Here is a 17,609-nt window from a genome sequence, read left to right as displayed (position 1 = left end):
TCAAACTGCTGGATTGGCAGGAGCTGTAGCAAGGAATGGGAGCTTACTCTGTCATACCATACTTAGGTCTCAAACTGCTAATCTTCTGGTTGATGAGCCCAGTAACTTAACCGCTCAGCCACTATTCCTATTATGTATGTATGTATGTATGTATATAGGCAGGTATATACATATGTACATATGTAGGCATAGGGATAGGTATGTATATATATATGTGTGTGTGTGTGTGTGTGTGTGTGTGTGTGTGTGTATTCTTGATCAAATAAGCATATTACATTACATTATACAGTATTATATTGTATACATACATACACATTGTATTATATGTATGTATGTATGTATGTATGTATGTATGTATGTATGTATGTATGTATGTATGTATGTATACACACATACACTGCCATGCCCCTGGTGGAGACTGACTCTGAGGGAGAGGAGGGACAGTCAACAGGAAGTGGTCTACTCAGGAGGAGAGGGCCATGATCCTCTTCATGAGTTGCAGGTGTGAGATCTACATAAGAGGTTGGACCTAGGGGTGATATTCTACCAGTTCGCACCTATTCGCTAGAACCAGTTGTTAATATTCTAAGCAGTTCGGAGAACCAGTTGTTAGAATAAATTACTGGCCCTAATCCTGTAAGGAAGGCAGGAAGGAAACATTCTGGTGTTGCTTACAGAAACTGCCTCTCCATTAACTCTTATTACATTCTTGGCAGGACTAGACTTCCTGTCTCAGGAACTTCTCTGGAGTTTTTTTGCCCCACTTTGCTTGTGTAGAGTGATCATTCAAAGTTACTGAAAAAAGTTACTTATGACCATTTTTCACACTTATGACCGTTGCAGCGTCCTCATAGTCATGAGAGGCCAGGCAAGGAGATCCATGCCTCGATGTGAGTGATGTTGAGTTGGCCACGGCCAGCCAGTCACATGACCACCAAGCCATGCCCACCAACTAAGCCATGCCCACAGAACCGGTTATTAAAAAATTTGAATCCCACCCCTGGTTGGACTGTGTGCTAACAGACGCTGGAGACAAATTAGTGTTTTATTCCTAAAGAATGTTTACCTTGGTTGGCATTCTTCCAGCCAGAGATTAACACTGGCCTTCTCTTGAATCCTCAACACTTTCACTCCACTTTGCTCCTCCTTCTGAGGTTGGGGATCCCTGCCCTGTACCCTTTTCATAGAAATGATTTGTCATGCCCCTGGTGGAGACTGACTCTGAGGAAGACTCTGAGGAAGGGTCCTAGGGCATGCAGGGAGGAGAGGATAAGGGGGAGACATGGTCTCCTCAGGAGGAGAGGGCCTTGATCCTCTTCATGGGCTGCAGCTGTGACAACTGCATAAAAGTTTGGACCTGCGTATTGGCAAATGCTGGAGACAAATTAGTGTTTTATTTCTAAAGAAGGTTTACGTTGGTTGGCGTTCTTCCAACGGACTGTACCTGGTTGTCTTCCTGAAGTTGGCAATTATCTATCCTGGTCTGTCGTGGAACTTTATTCAGTGTGGTTTGTTTTTAGTTTTTGCTTTGTTATCAGCTCTTTGAATTTGAACTGTGTTTTTTTCTTTGAAATGTTATTTTGAAAATAGTTTACTCCTCCACTGTGAACAATTAAACAGTGAAGCCAAGTTGAAGGCATTAAAGGTCTTTTATTGACGTTTTGGTTTTTGTTATATTTCTGATATACTCTGGGTCATCACATTTTGTGTCCAGCCACCCCTTCAACTTGTTTCTGCTTTTCATGGGGTGACCGTGGATCAGCTCAGAGCAGACATCATCCAGTTAAGCCAGCAAGTGGCTCTTTTGACTGCACAGGTTGCGCAGATGCAAGCTGTCCGGCCATGCTGTAAATGACCGGTAGCAGTGCCAGATAAATTTGATGGATTGCTGACCCAATTTCCATCATTTTTTGGGCAGTGCCAGTTTTATATGAGCCTTCAGCCAGAGGACTTCTCCACTGACCGGGATAACGTGGGGTTTTGATTAGTTTGTTGTCAGGCTCAGCAGGACGTTGGGCGACACCTCTGTTGACCCAGCCCAACCAGGTGTTGGACAATTAGTTTTGCTGTCAGTTCCAGGACATGTTTGAGGACCCTGTTCGGAGCCAAACAGCAAACAAATGTTTGAGAGAGTTGAAGCAGGGGCGTGGCTCACTCATGGATTATATTGCTAGCTTTCGGGTGGTCACCCAGGATGTACAATGGAATGAGGCAGCACTGTTAGACCAGTTCCAGGAGGGTTTGTCGTCTGAGCTCCTGGACGAGTTGGTGCGCACTGAATGCCCTCGCACCCTTCAGGAGTTCATGCATCTGTGTCTTCGTATTGATGCTAGGCTTCAGCAGCGATGGGTGCGACGATGGATGGAGACTGCATCTGTTCCCAGCAAGACGGCACCCCTGGTGGAAGTGCCTTTGGAAGAGCCCATGCAGTTGGGGGCTGCCCACCCTTGCATGACCCAAGTAGAAAAGGATAGGCATCATTGTGATGGGTTATGCCTCTATTGTGGCAATCAAGGCCATTTTGCAGCCAAGTGTCCTGTTAAGACATCCACGGCAGTGACGTCAGTGGTGGCGGGAAATGAGTATCACCCAGCCTAGGGGGTCTGTAGGTCGGGTTTCAAAGTCCCTAGGCCCGCCATCTTCACCATCCTTGCCATCCTCGCCATCTTTGACATCTTCGACATCTCCGCTCCAGTCATTGGTGAAGCATCTTGTGTTGACAGCAAGTGTGTTTGTGCCTGGTCATGGAGCGGTGGAGATCTAAGCCTTGGTCAACTCAGGGGCCATGGCCAATTTCAGGGACGCTCATTTTGTCGAGCAGTGGTTCATTCCCCAGCAACAGGTGTCCCCGCCAGTAATGGTGGAGACGATTGATGGTCAGCCCCTTCATTCGGGACCTGTGGTTGCTGCAACCAAACCTCTTCGCATGTGTATTGGGCAGCATGTGGAAGAAGCCGTGTTCTACATTGCCACAGTACCTCATTTTTAGGTTGTGCTGGGTTTGGAGTGGTTACAGGCCCATGATCCACAGATTGTGTGGTCGTCTGGAACTGTGTAATTTCGTGATAGGAAGTGTGCCAACCATTGCTTGCGTTCCTGTGTAGGGGGTGTGATTATGCCTGTGGACTTGGATCTACCTGTGGAGTTGGTGACCTATGTTCCAAGTGGGGGAATCAATGCGCTGACACATTGTCCTGGAAGCCTGAGTATACCCGAAGGGAGGACAAAATCTTGCTCCAGACAGTGATTCCGTTGGAACGGTTTGCGGCCACAGAGGAACCTGTGGATCTTTGAGTGAGGATTCAGGAGGCGCAGTGACAGGATCCATTTGTGGCAGCTCGGTGTCGTGAATTGAATGAGAATGGGAGACAAGAGACTCCTTGGGCATATATTGGGGACCTGTTGCAGTTCCATGATTGCATTTACGTGCCTGGAGGTCCTCTTCGTGGCCTTATCTTACGTCAATGTCTTGATAGTCTGGTGGCAGGACACTTTGGGGTGTTCAAAACACTGCACCTCATCTCAAGGACATTTTGGTGGCTGAGACTTAAGCATGATGTGTCAGGATATGTGGCATCCTGTGGGATCTGTCGACAAGTCAAGCATGCTCCTGGTGCGCCCCCTGGTCTCTTGCAGCCATTACCCACACCAGAAAGACCTTGGGGGGGGGCAGTTTCATTGGACTTCATCACTGACTTGCCACCATCGAAGGATGCTACAACCATTTTGGTGGTGGTGGATATGTTGACTAAAATGACCCACTTTATTCTGTGTGCGGGCCTTCCTATGGCCAGGATAATGGCCCAGTTGTTTATCTCCCATGTATTCCAGTTGCATGGGTTACCAAACCGAATAGTATCAAATTGGGGGGTACAATTTACGGCACGCTTCTGGCAGACCCTATTCGCGAAACTGCAGGTTCAAGAGTGTCTGTTGTCTGGCCATCAGCCCGAAACTGATGGGGGGACAGAGAGAGTGAATGCTATTTTGGAGCAGTACCTCTGCTGTTTCAGCAATACTCAATAAGACAATTGGGTGGAAGTGCTGCCAATGGCAGAATTTGCTTACAACAATGCTCAACATACATCCACCCATGTGTCCCGTTCTTTGCCAACCATGGTTTTCATCCATGACTTTTTCCTTTAGCCCCGTCTGTCTCCCCAGTTCCGGCAGTGGATACATTCTTGCAAGAGTTAAAAGCCGTGCACCACATGGTCCAAGACCAACTAGAGAGAGCCAAGGAGGACTACAAATGCTTTGCAGACTGACATAGTCGCGATGTTCCACCTTTAGTGGTAGGTGATCAGGTTTGGCTCTCTACTCGATACTTACCAATGACACGACCATTTTGTAGTGATCTACAAAACAAACGACCCAGGAGATTACAGCACAAGATCCAGGATATCTCCACAACAAAACTCACAAGGCCATCACACAGTCCATTATACCAACATCAATTCCATCAACCAATCAAGAGGCAGCAGGGCAGCTAACCAGCCCAGCACACCAGCCCCCACCACCAGTATTTATAGAGAGAGATGCACGATCACACACTACTTGCACTGGCACGAAGCCGAAAGCATCAGCCTGAGGATGGCAAGTGGGACCTTGCCGAAACATCGCCAAGAAACTCTTAATCTTAAGACCCGAACACACCTAGACCTACATAGCTGTACCCATGAAAATCTACGAATATGTGTGTGTGTGTGTGTGTGTGTGTGTATCTTTGGTTATTTGGTTATTCATGTACTTTTCCTTTAGAGTGAACACAGTAATTACCCTTTTTTCTAAAAATACAACAAAAAATCTCTTCTTCCCATAACTTACTTCTTTATCTATAAACAAATCTTTAAAATCTAATCATTCAAACCTAGTCATGAAAATTCTGTTAAGAGCTACCAGAAATAACAACATATTAAAAATCCTGATCTTTATTCAGACAAGTTAATTTCTTATCATTTTCTGTTTATCTCCTCTCAGAAACTCCTTAACATCTACATTTTAACCTTAAATAAGCCAACTTTAAACACCAATGTATCACTTTCTCTGAAAAATAGAAAAATCTCTTATCTATAAACAAATCTTTAAAGCCTTGTCATTCACTCCTGATTGAGAAAAACCCATATATACGTGTGTGTGTGTGTGTGTGTGTGTGTAAGTAAGTTATGGGAAGAAGAGATTTTTTGTTGTATTTTTAGAAAAAAGGGTAATTACTGTGTTCACTCTAAAGGAAAAGTACATGAAACTGATTTATTTGATTAAAGTTAAATATATTGTTGTTATTTCTGGTAACAATGGACTTTTTGCTGATTAAGACTGAATAATGTGGTTTTATAATTCATTTACAGATAAAAGATAAGATACGGGAAGAAGAGATTTTTAGCTGAAATTTTAGAGAAGGTGACAAGTTACTGAAATTGTAGTCGTCCTAATCAAGGGGGAAATCATTTCTTTATATATCTTTTTTTCCCTTTATATCTTTTTCTTTGCATTTTTATTTTTATACTTTTCTGAATTTCAGTAGTTTTTTTTACCTTTGTATTTTTAAATACAAAGTGGCACAGGCACCGTGTAAGACAGACAGGCAGAAGACTAGCAAAGCGCATCCATGAACACCAACAAGCATTCAGAAGACATGAGTGCTTCTGATGAGTGTTTCTTCACCACACTTGGACAGACTTAAGCATTGTTTCAACTGGGTAACTGTGAGTATTCTAGAACAGGGGACCCCAATCCCTGCAGTGGTGGGATTCAATTTTTTTTTTACTACCGGTTCTGTGTGGAGTGGCTTGGTGGCTGTGGCTTGGTGGCTGTAGCAGGGGAAGGATACTGCAAAATCCCCATTCCGTCCGCCACCCCACCCCACTAACCTGCTTTCCAGCTCCGTTCTCCTGTGCAGGGCAACAAAAGAAGACCCAGCCGATCAGCTGGGGACTCAGGAAGCAGAGAATAGATGGGGTTGGCAGGGCCAGTCAGAGGTGGTATCTGCCAGTTCTCTGAACTACTCAAAATTTCCACTATCGGTTCTCCAGAACTGGTCAAAACCTGCTGAATACCACCTCTGAATCCCTGGTCCATGGACCGGCACTTGTTCTGACCAAGGCTTCCTGAGACCGTAATTAAGCACACGCTTAGTTAAAACAACTCTTGTTTTATTTCAATGTTCATTCCCAGCCTGTAATGAGTGCCAAACAGTCCCTTGAGATAAGCACCCACCTTTCTCACCTTTGAATTGCTGCCAACAACTAAAGTGCCAAATGAACTATAAAAAAACCAACAAGTACAAAGTCCACACAGAGCTTCAAGGATTAATCTGAACAGAACGAACGACTTTGCTTCCTGCAAAGGTTTCTCTACCTTTGCACCTCCTTTATCCCTTAGGGAGGGCAATCGTCTCCAAGCCTTATTCCCGAGTCGCCCCTTTTGTCTCAGCTGCTCTTGCCTTCTAGCAGCTTTGCGCAACATGCGCACTGGGAACAGTCTCTCCTTGTTCTTCTGCCTCACTGCTTGTTCTTTCCCAAAAAAAGCTGGAAACATATCTTGGTTACCTTCAAACTTGTCCGGCAAAGCAACTGGGCATCTTTTTCGACGAAGGGGAAGAGGAGGTAGAGCAGCAAGAGCAGTGGTGGGATTCAATTTTTTTTACTACCGGTTCTGTGGGCATGGCTTGGTGGGTGTGGCAGGGGAAGGATACTGTAAAATCTCCAGTCAGAGGTGGTGTTTGCTGGTTCTCTGAACTACTCAAAATTTCTGCTACCGGTTCTTCAGAACTGGTCAGAACCTGCTGAATACCACCTCTGAGCAAGAGCCTGAAGTTGGCCTACCTGTGTAGCTAACATAGCCAGCTGCTGTTGCAGCAAAGCATTCTCGGCTCGCAGCTGATCCATCTCTTAAGAAAAATAAATTACGTCTTGTCAAAAGGCAAACTGTTCTGTCCCAGCCAAAAGCAAACACAGATAAACTCCAAAACTGAAACTGAAAGGCAAAAGCCATTTGAAACCAGGCTTATATTCCCTAGAGGGAGGGGCCATTAATTAGCATTCTTACTCCCGAGTAGCCTTCCTAATTGCTGCCGGCGAACCACAACACTGCTGCCAGACTCCGGAGGTTCCAGAGTCAGCACACCACACCCAGATGGTCCTGGCCCCATCTCTGCAACGGACGAAGGACCCTCATCTGAGTCCTCTCCAGACGTCCGGACTAGTCCCCATTCTTCCCCAATGTCTGATTCCGCTGCTGTCTGCACAGGCTGCCAGTGAACCACAACAGCACCGGACTGTGGCATTCCAGAAACCAGGCTGCGCAAACAAGCAAAGCCCCATCCGTGGGATGCAGGCAGCACATGAAACCATGCCCTTTCTGTTTCATGGAAAACCTCTCTCCATGGAACCGTTCCCTGGTGCCCCAAAAGTTGGGGGTTGCTGTCCTAGAACAAGCCAAGTCTGAAAATGTTAGAGAATTTCTGAAAGCCTGGCACTTGGACAAATTGGTCATCAACAGACACATAGACACAAACAACACCTACATACTATTTAAAAGAAACAACCAAAAAGCCAAAGGTAAACAAAAAGACCTCCTCACCAGCAATCAACACCCAGATAAGCAGAGACTTACACCACAATTAACGTTAGATGGACAATCAAGAGGCCATTACTCAACCAAGGGCAGTAAACCACAGCCCAATCTCAGAACCCCAAGACCACGCCCACCAACACTGTCAGGGCAAACCCTAGTACCGTGATGGCAAACCTATGGCACACGTGCCACAGGTGGCACACAGAGCCATTTGTGCCAGCATGTGAGCCGCAGGCAAACTTACCTCACTGCGCATGTGTGTGCCTCACAGCTGATTTTTAGCTGGTTTGAGGCCTTTTCCGGCCTCCCAGAGGCTTGAAAAAAGCCTCTGCAGGCCGAATAGGCCTGTTTCGTCACCTGCAGAGGCTTTTTTCAAGCTTCTGGGAGGCTGAAAAAGGCCTCAAACCAGCCGAAAATCAGCTGTGAGGAGCAGGCAGGTAAAGGGGTGGGGGATTGTGCGTGCATGCACAGGGGGCGTTGAGGGGGCATGCATTGCCTTTAGGTGCTGGCATACAAGCACGCGACTGCCATCGCATGCACAATTTTTGGCACAGGAGCCCAAAAAGGTTAGCCACCACTGCCCTGGTATGTAAAATGAGAGCAAACCCCACTCTTACTTGCACCGATGATGTTACCTAGTTTGGTAATGAAACATCTGCAAGAACGCAACCAAGCTCAGAGAGCACCAAGTGTATACACAGTGTATTTTTACACTTTAATAAAACATATTAAAAAAAAGCAAAACCAGTAAAAACTGTCAAAGCCTTCCCATTTGTATACAAACTCTTAATCCTGGTATTAGTATTAGGTACTAACAGTTATTGACATTTGTTCCATCTTCTCTTCCTGACCAGGCCAAAATATTGGGCCCACACATATGCTGATGCTTCCCTTGATAATATATGATGTATTTTGTATAATTCTCTGTGCATTTGTATTTATATTCAATGTGTCCATAAACATTTTGTACAGTTGTATATGTTCATATATGTGCAGTCACACTTATCTTTGTGTGCTCGTGTACATACATCTTGTTGTGTTTTCCATTGACATATTCATAGATGCCTTGCATATTTGCATACATATATTTATATTTTACTGTTGTTTTGCACTTCTGGTTGGATGCTAACTGCATTTCGTTTCCTGTATCCATGGCAATGACAATAAAGTTGAATCTAAAAAAAAAAAAGAATCTATTGTTATGATGGGAACTCAAGAGTGGCAGATATGAAAGAATATTATTCTTCATTGGAAGCACAAATTATTTCTTGAAGCACATGGCTGTGATAAAATGCCATTTCTGAAACAGCTTTTCCCCACCCACACAAACAACCCAATGGACATGGTGTCTAATACAGTGTTTCTCAACATTGGCAACTTGAAGATGTGTGGACTTCAACTCCCAGAATTCCCCAGGCTACCCATCTTCAAGTTGTCAAGGTTGAGAAAAACCTGTGCAATGAAATGATCTAAGTTTGAGAATGGGAAAGACAGTTTGCCACATGCTTGCAGGCCAGAATTATCTCTACTGTCTATCTTTATCAAGCAGATGGGCAGCAATATCTCCCCTGCACCAAGCACCACTTAGAACAAAGGACCTTAGAGCATGTCATCATGGGCCTATTGATAAATGGAATACCACAATACACATTTCCACTTTCTGGAATTCTGCAGCCCTACAGCCAGGGGTGGGATTCTACCAGTTTGCACCTATTTTCTAGAACCGGTTGTTAACATTCTAAGCAGTTCGGAGAACCGGTTGTTAGAAGAAATTACTGGCCTAATCCTGTATTGAAGGCAGGAAGGAAACATTCTGGTGTTGCTTACAGAAACTGCCTCTCTGTTAACCCTTATTACATTCTCGGCAGGACTAGACTTCCTGTCTCAGGAACTTCTCTGGAGTTTTTCCCCCTCCTTTACTGGTACTTTGCTTGTGTGGAGTGACCATTCAAAGTTACAATGGCACTGAAAAAAGTGACTTATGACCATTTTTCACACTTACGACTGTTGCAGCATCCCCACAGTCACGAGAGGCCAGGTGAGGAGATGCGTGCCTCGATGTGAGTGATATTGAGTTGGCCACGCCCAGCCAATAACATGACCACCAAGCCACGCCCACCAACTAAACCACGCCCACAGAACCGGTTGTTAAAAAAAAATTAATCCCTCCCCTGCCTACAGCCCCTTGGCTCAGCTCCCAGATGGTCTCACATTGGAGCTTCCAATATGGTTCATGATGGGACCGGAGGCCAAGATCTTTTCTATGCAGACATTTGGGCCCTACATTAGGATCTATCGAGGGCAGTGAGCTGTAGGATTTCAATTGACCCTCCTTGCAGGCCAACTCCTCTGGTCAGCCATGGGGCTCCATGCTTCCAAGTAACTTCTTTTTTGACTGCCAGAGGGAACAGAACCTTTTCTGCCAGGCAGAATTACATTACATTCTTTGTTTTGGCTCCAATAGGGAAAAAAAAGGGGGGATTGCATGGAAGATGTTCCACAAGGTTGATACTCCTACCTGTTATTTCTTCCACTTCCAACCACGGAGTCCTTAGCTTTGCTTGCTAGACAGCATCACTTCCCCAGGAGCAATCTTCAGTGCAGAGGTGGTATTCAGCAGGTTCTGGCCAGTTCTGGAGAACCAGTAGCAGAAACTTGGAGTAGTTTGGAGAACCGGCAAATACCACCTCTGACTGGCCCCACCCTCATCTATTCTGTGCCTCCCATTGAGTCCCAGCTGATCGGCTGGGTCTTCTTTGGTTGCCCTGCACAGGAGAACGGAGCTGAAAAGCAGGTTAGTGGGGTGGAGAGGGAATGGGGATTTTGCAGTGCAACTTCCCCTGCCATGCCCACCAAGCCATGCCCACCAAGCCACACCATGCCTACCAATCCACGCCCACAGAACTGGTAGTAAAAAAGAATTGAATCCCACCGCTGCTTCAGTGGTACTGCTCAGCAACCACAGAGGTGAAGGCAGTGGTGGGGGTGGTAATGAGGGTTTTTTGCTTGGGGTGGGGGCTGGTGAGGAAGGCAGGCAAGCATTTGGACAGCAGAGAACAGAAAGTGAGAACCCCAACAGAAAGTGAGAATCCCCAACAGAAAGTGCCTTGTAGGAAGTTAGCACCCACCCCTCTCCTAGAAAATTGAAATATCCTAGGAAATATTAAAAAGGCAGAATATTTCCCCTAAAAGAGTAGAAACTCAAGAGTAGAAACTCACCTTAGAAGCAGAAACTGACCCCCACCTTTGTTAATGGGTGGGCCATTAAGGCCTGGGCCAGAATACTTTACATAACAAAGATCTCCAGGTAAAGCTATGGCAATTGCCAAAAGCCCTTTTCAGTGCATCATCATCATCCAGCTAGGCTCAACCAAGCCTGGAACTCAGGACAGCCTACAGAGTTGCCCCTGCATGGCCCATGGGAGTCTGACAACCAATCAGAATACAAGCTCCAATTCAAATCCCAACAAGGTTATAAAACCCAGGCACTCTCAACACCTCAGCCCTTTCTTGCTCTCTTCCTTCACCTTGAAGCATGTGATCGTCCTTTTCACTTTGGAGCTTCAAGCCATGGGGTCCTCCTGTCCACCATTAAACCTTCCAAGCAGCCTCCATGTTTCCAGTGTCTTTTGGAACTTGGAACTGAACCCAGAAGGATATTTCTTCCAACATCCTCATATGGGCTGGTTTTCTAGGCATGGGGGAAAGGACTGGTGGCATGGGATCCCCACTGGCCTCTCACCATGAGGATGGGAGGGAAACCACATCACCGTGTTCGTGGGGAAGAGCTCCACCTTAGCTCTGGGGACTTACCCAAAGCTGGAATATGGGGAAGGGATTACATGCATCAAGAGAACAATTAATCAGTGGAACGCCTTACCTCCAAAAGTTGTAGATCATTGCAGGTTTTCAAGAGAAGACTGGACAGCAATTTGTTTGGAATGGTATAGGTCTCCTGCTCGGGCAGAGAGTTGGACTACTAGATGACCTCCAAGGACCCTTCCAACTCTGTGTGTGTGGGAGGGAATCTTGATGTTTGAAAAGTCGTAGGTTTCAAAAATCAGAAAACTCCCCCCGCCCCCAACAGTTTTGTCCCAGCCTGGCTACAGAGAGCTAGTAATAGTGTTCTATATTAGCATACTCCAAACCCTGAATCCTGATTGTTCCACACGGACCGCAACCTGATTGGACAACTAAACAGCCGTGATTGGTGCGCTAAGAATCAACCGCGATTGGCTGAGCCGATCGCGGGAGATTCAAAGCCCTGTCATTGCCGCTGAGCCACGAGCAATTCCTATATGAAGGGTTGCCGCGGCTCGCAGGTCTTGAACTGGTCTATATACACAATAAAGAGCTGAATGATCACTTTTGGTCTCGCGTCTCTGTGGGAACCGATCTACCCGATCTAACAAATAGGATATTGTCTCAATGAAGACTCCAGAGTTTAGAAGCTAGAATAATAAGAGTTGGAAGGGATCCTTTGGCTGTGGTATTACTTGCTTTAAAGAAGTTGTTTTCAACAATGGCAGCGCAGGGTGCTTGAACTAGGTGACGATGGTTGGTGTTGAATGAGGTTGGGGTAAGACTTCCTCTGCCTGTCTCTCACATAGAGCTGCTGCCTGCGTCTCTCACTTATAGTGGCTTTTGTGTGCATGCACAGCGTCCCCGTTATCCACCAAGCCAGCCTTACAGGAAACCTCAGTTAAAACAGGTCACCCACAGCATGGCCTAGATTTCACACTTTGGTTCTTCGAACAGCCTTTCTGAAGGCGAGGAGAGGACCTGTTTGAAAGAGCTGTGAGAAGGGGGAATTACAAACAGAGTAACTCTAAGCCTACCTGGTGAAGAATGTGTATTTTAAAGAAGAGACTAAGAGGAATTCAATGAGAATCTACTGGTAGATCTGGGGGAATTGGGGGGTGGGGGGAATCAGCTCTTAGATGAATGGAATTGATCAAACCAAGTTAGATATATAGAGATATAAGGCCACAGTTTGTTCTTATTGGAACAACTAGAATTTGCAATGGGAAATGTTTTTCTTTTGGTATCTGTCATTCCCAAACTGACCCCTGCTCTTGTTTCCCTTCCTGTTTTATTGCTTTATTCCTCTCTTTTGATTTCTGAAGGAAAACAGGAGCAGGAAATAACTTGAGATCTGTTAACTATAGTAACTTGAGATTCTTGAGTAACTCAAGATCCTTTATATATGCATATGTATGCGGTCTTGTACATTGCTCATGCATTTGTCTTTCCCATCTTTCAGCGACGTGCAAATATCAGTGTATCCCTTTGTGAGCTGATGTCTCCTTCAGTATTCTTTGGAGGGAGTCTGACCACTACGTGCTGTTTCATAAATATTGCAAATAAGCCTGGATGATTTCTGTGTTTGATTGCACAAGAATTGTGCAAGGTTAGCCAGAATTCTGATTCCCAACGGTTTTATTACTGCCCAGTCTTCTAAACATGCATTGCTGGGAATTTATAACATTTGGGGAATCAGGAGGAGATGTTTCTGTGAAAGAACAGGGAACTCCATTCAATTTTGGAACAAATGATCGACTCAAAATTATTTAATTCTAAAAAAGTGAATCTCTTTGTGGATGGGTGGATCCTGGTGGCTGGACCTCAAGAGTCTGGTAAAACACACACACACACACACACAGAATATATTTTTTTTAAAAATCACAATAGGCTAAGTCTAACTACCTTTATATTAGGTACATTGGATTAATAGAAAGAAATTCAGATTTGACTCAGATTTTTATCTGATTATTATCTTTATCTGAATGTATATTTATCAGTGTATTCCACCCACAAGATCTGTGTTCAGTCAGATGTTCTTGGTTCCCTTTGCTACGCTTCAGTTAAGTGCAAGGCATAGGATATAAAGAGGTAGGAAAATTGTAGTTTATATTGGCTGTTGTATTTCAGCAGGAGATAACAATAAATTGACCTGTGTAATGTCAGCAGGATATAGCAGTAAGCTCACCTGATTTGACCTGGGATTGTATGCAATGGTGGCTTTGTTAGAATTTAGATGAAAGACCACCTAATACAGGTAGTCTTCAATTTCTGTTGCTAAGTGAAACATTTGTTAAGTGAGTTTTGCCCCATTTTATGACTTTTCTTGCCACAATTATTAAGAGAATCACTGCAGTTGTAACGTTAGTAACACAGTTAAGTGCATCTGTCTTCCCCATTGACTTTGCTTGTCAGAAGGTCACAAAAGGGGATCACACAACCCTGGGACACAGCAACCGTCATAAATACAAGTCAGTTGCCAAGCATTTGAATTTTGATCGCATGATGCTGAATGGTCCTGTGGAAAACAGTCATGTCACTTTTTTCAGTGACATTGTAACTTTGAATGGTCATTGAATGAACTGTTGTAAGTCAAGGATTACCTGTACTAAGGCTGTAGAGTAGACATGTAAAGCATTGAGGAAAGGAAAAAAGAAGCCTTGCCCTTTAAGGAAAAAGGCAAAGTTCTTTCCTTTTGTGGATTCAAATTTCCAGGCTGGGAGGTTTTAATGCAAAATGATTTGGTCAGCTGTACTGAAAGTCAGAATCAGGTTATTAGCTAGGAAGCGCAGATAAAGAAGAAATCCCACAACGTTCTTAGGATTAATCTAATAAGTGAGTAGGAAAACCTCTCTCTTATATACTTCAGGTTCTTTGATTTGTAAGTGAAGTCTTTGATTTGTGTGTGTTGAATTTCTGTCTCTTTGAGATTGGGATCTCTTCCTGGGATCTTGGTAGGAGTAATTGTTTTATAGTCCAGTCTGCTTTTCCCTGATCCTTTGTAGCTATCAGTTTGCACCTGGTTGCAATATCCTGAGTTTCCTGTTATGCTGTTTGCTTTTCACAAGTTTTTTGTAGCTTGCTATCTATTTGATTTCTATGGGAAAAGATCCTAGCTAATGTGTGTCCCATGCAAAGGTGGGGGCTAGTGGAGCTGTCCCTGATTGTGTTTTCACCTCTCCTTTCTTTTAGGGGAATTTTCCTTTCCCTTCTAATGTTCTCCTAGAAGAGAGGGGAATTGTAACTTCCAACAGCATGTTTCAAAGATGACAAACATTTCTATTACAGCTGCTAAGAAAATTGCCTCATGGGCTTTATGGTCATCAGGGCTGTAGTTGATTGAGGACATGTTTAACTTTATCAAGATGAAGAGCAAAATAAATCCATATTCTTAAAACTTTTCTTCTGATCAACCGGAAGACACTGGAGTCTTTTTTTACCCCCAATCAGTTGAATCACAGGTATTCTTAATTAACAAATCATCACCATCATATCTAATACCTTATTGTCTTCCAGACATGCAGAATTTCAAAATAATTTTAATGCTCATGGGCTAAACTCAGTGAAAATTTGGATTGTTGAAATTCTGTTGAGCTGGAGAGCATGGAATTGTGGAAGACTAATAATAAGGCTAAGTACTGTTTGTGTCTGAAGGAGGATAAACAGATAGATGATTGGGAAATATGAGAGGGAAGAATGGGGTATGGGTGTTGGTGGTTCTCCTTGCCCTTCTATTAGGGGAATTATGATATATTCTTATTTATTCTTTTTTTAAAAAAATTTAAAAATAAACTTTATTAAACATTAAAAGATATATAGATAGTACTGTTGGAAGTTACAATTCCCCCCTCTTCTAGGGAAACAGCCCCCACCCTTTGTCAAGTAGGGCTATTAAAATAGCTGGAGCCAGCTTACTTTTCACAACAAAGGAAGGAGAAAATTACAGGCATGAGATACAGAGAAAAAAACCCTACAAATTAGCTAAGATCCTTTCCCATAGAAATCAAATAGATGGCAAGCTATAAAAACTCGTGAAAAGAAAACCAAAAGGCATGGCAGGAAGGAAACATGATAGCAAACAAGCAAATACAAAGGATCAGGACCATAAAACCAAGATCCCAGGAAGAGATCCCAAAGAGACAGGAATTCAACACACAGAAATCAAAGTCTTCAAAGATTCACACCTACAAATCAAGGAACCTGAAGTGTATAAAAGAGAGGTTTTTCTACTCACATTAGATTAATCCTAGGAACTCTGTGAGATTTCTTACCTGCCTTCCTATTAATAAACTGATTCTGACTTTCAATGCAGCTGACCAAATCATTTTGCATTTCTCTCAGCCAGGAAATTTGAATCCACAAAAGGAAAGAACTTTGCCTATTCCTTAAAGGGCAAGGTTTTCTTTTTTCCTTTCCTCAGTACAAAACATTTTGTTAAAAACAAAAAGAAAAAGAAAAACATGACCAATAAACATAAAACATATACATTTTTCTAATTGCTTAGATGGTGTGTTCAAACAATTTTCTAATACTTATTTCCTGTATCTGATAAATACTCCTATCATACCTCTTTATATTTTCCCTTCCCTATCTATTTACTTGCTGGTTTCTATCCTTTATCCAATTATACCAGTTTTCCCAAACTGTATAATATTTTGAGTCTTCCTTATCTTATAGCTTTTGGGTGAGTTTATCTATTTCAGAGCAGTAGTAGATCTTCTGGATTATCAAGTTATCCGTTGGCATCTGATCACCCTTCCAAATTGTGCTAGTGCTATTCTTGCTGCAGTAATTATATATGTAAAATTAAGTATTTCATTTCTTTTGCATGTTCACCTCTTATTATTCCCAATTAAAAAAATTAATTCAATTTATATGACTGCATATTCATTGGGGACAAAACACAAGCCTTCCATAATTACTGTGGGTTCATATACCCCACAGACTGTGCAAAGGGGAAGAATATAAATGGACTACGTGGCAGACAAAGTAGGGTAGGATATATTGAGATAGGTAGTGACTCTGAAATGCCAACCTGAAATTAATCAATATACAATACGGTATTTACAATGCTTTGGGGAGGGAAAGGTGGGTCTGCAAATGAGATCTATAGATTCAAATCTATTTGTGACTCCTTCAGGTTTCTCCTCCCTTGTGGACAACCTCTGTCTTCTGGAGAAGTAAAGAAGTCCTGTAAATTGCTCCCTGGACACCGATTCCCCTTTTTGCTCCAGGATTTCAGACTGGAAAATGATTCTGAAATGATTCTGAAAAGCTCAGTTGGGCTGTGTTTCCTCAGGAAGAAGTCGAGATATGCTGGAGGAGGTGTGTGTGTGTGTGTGTGTGTGTGTGTGTGTGTGTGTGTATCAGGCAGCATCTGGCAGCTCTTTTTTTCCCAACTAGCACGTTTTATTGAAGAAGAAAAAAAAAAAACCCAGCAGCTTCCGTGAGCTACTACAGACATAACGTATTCTCCTGGTGGGATGGGGCAGAGAAGAAGAAAAAAAAAAAAAATCCCCTCTCCCCTCCGCCTCCCAGTGACAGCCCTGCACAACTCCGGCTGTCCTTACCAGCAGCAGCATGAACAGCAGTAGCCAAAGAATGCAGCCCAGCAAGCTTAGTTAGGTTAGGGCAGGGCAGGGTAGAGCGGTGTGCAAGGGAAGAAGGGGGTGGAGACACGCTGGCAGCTACCCTGGCCTAGATAACGCGGCCGAGATCTGACTGCTGAACTGTTTAACAACAGCCATGTTCCAGCCCAGCTGAGGTCTGGCCCCTCACCCCATGGGGAGTCCCACTCTCAGAGTCCTGCTGCTCCTCACCGCCTTCCTGCTGGATCTCCCGCCTGCTGCGCTCCAGACCCACCAGCCGTGTCCCTGCGGAGAAGTCCTCACCAACTTCGTAAGGAGATTCTCTTCCTGGGGAGAAGACTTGAGGGGAGGGTGGCTTTGGTGGGGATCGATTCCTCTCATAGGGTCAAGGGTTCGAATGCTGAGGGGACCGAAACCTTTGAAGTTGATTTCTTCTTGGTTCGTGGGAATGAAAACCACCAGGAGTAGCGAAGAGGGCACCTACTCCAGCGTCTGCTCATTTGCATGATAGGCAGTGGAGGGACTTGAGGCCATGTGGTTTCTGAGGTGGGAACTTATGAGGAAAGGCTATCTTTCTGACCTCCTCAGCTAACTTGTGACCGATTTTGGATGTGTTTGAAGGAGAAGACATTGTCACATGTGGTC

At 44.1% G+C, this 17,609-nt stretch overlaps 1 protein-coding gene and 1 long non-coding RNA gene across 5 annotated transcripts in view; one reads left to right on the top strand and one right to left on the bottom strand.

The window, feature by feature from the left end:
• Positions 1-8,276: 8,276 nt before the first annotated feature.
• On the bottom strand, positions 8,277-17,289 carry LOC148131922 (uncharacterized). Its single transcript, XR_015747457.1, has 2 exons — positions 17,196-17,289; positions 8,277-8,750 (listed from the first exon to the last, which is right to left on the bottom strand). It is a non-coding gene; the product is annotated as an uncharacterized LOC148131922 (long non-coding RNA).
• The window catches only part of IL17RE (interleukin 17 receptor E), a 46,426-nt gene continuing 45,770 nt past the window's right edge, over positions 16,954-17,609 (top strand). For 2 of the 4 annotated variants that reach the window (XM_087954454.1, XM_087954451.1), the window contains exon 1: positions 17,029-17,274. In XM_087954454.1, the coding sequence (XP_087810580.1) occupies positions 17,158-17,274 (117 nt within the window). In that variant the 5' untranslated portion in view covers positions 17,029-17,157. Of the gene's footprint in view, positions 17,275-17,609 lie in introns of all 4 variants that reach the window. The other 2 variants (XM_087954452.1, XM_087954453.1) reach the window with 2 other exon arrangements.

This window comes from Notechis scutatus, chromosome 2 (assembly GCF_049901735.1).
Source record: "Notechis scutatus isolate UNSWTSFEM ecotype Mainland chromosome 2, rNotScu1.2, whole genome shotgun sequence".
In the NCBI taxonomy this organism is placed as follows: domain Eukaryota; kingdom Metazoa; phylum Chordata; class Lepidosauria; order Squamata; family Elapidae; genus Notechis; species Notechis scutatus.
Note: the sequence above shows the minus strand (reverse complement) of the source record. Positions and strands in the feature narration are given on the sequence as shown.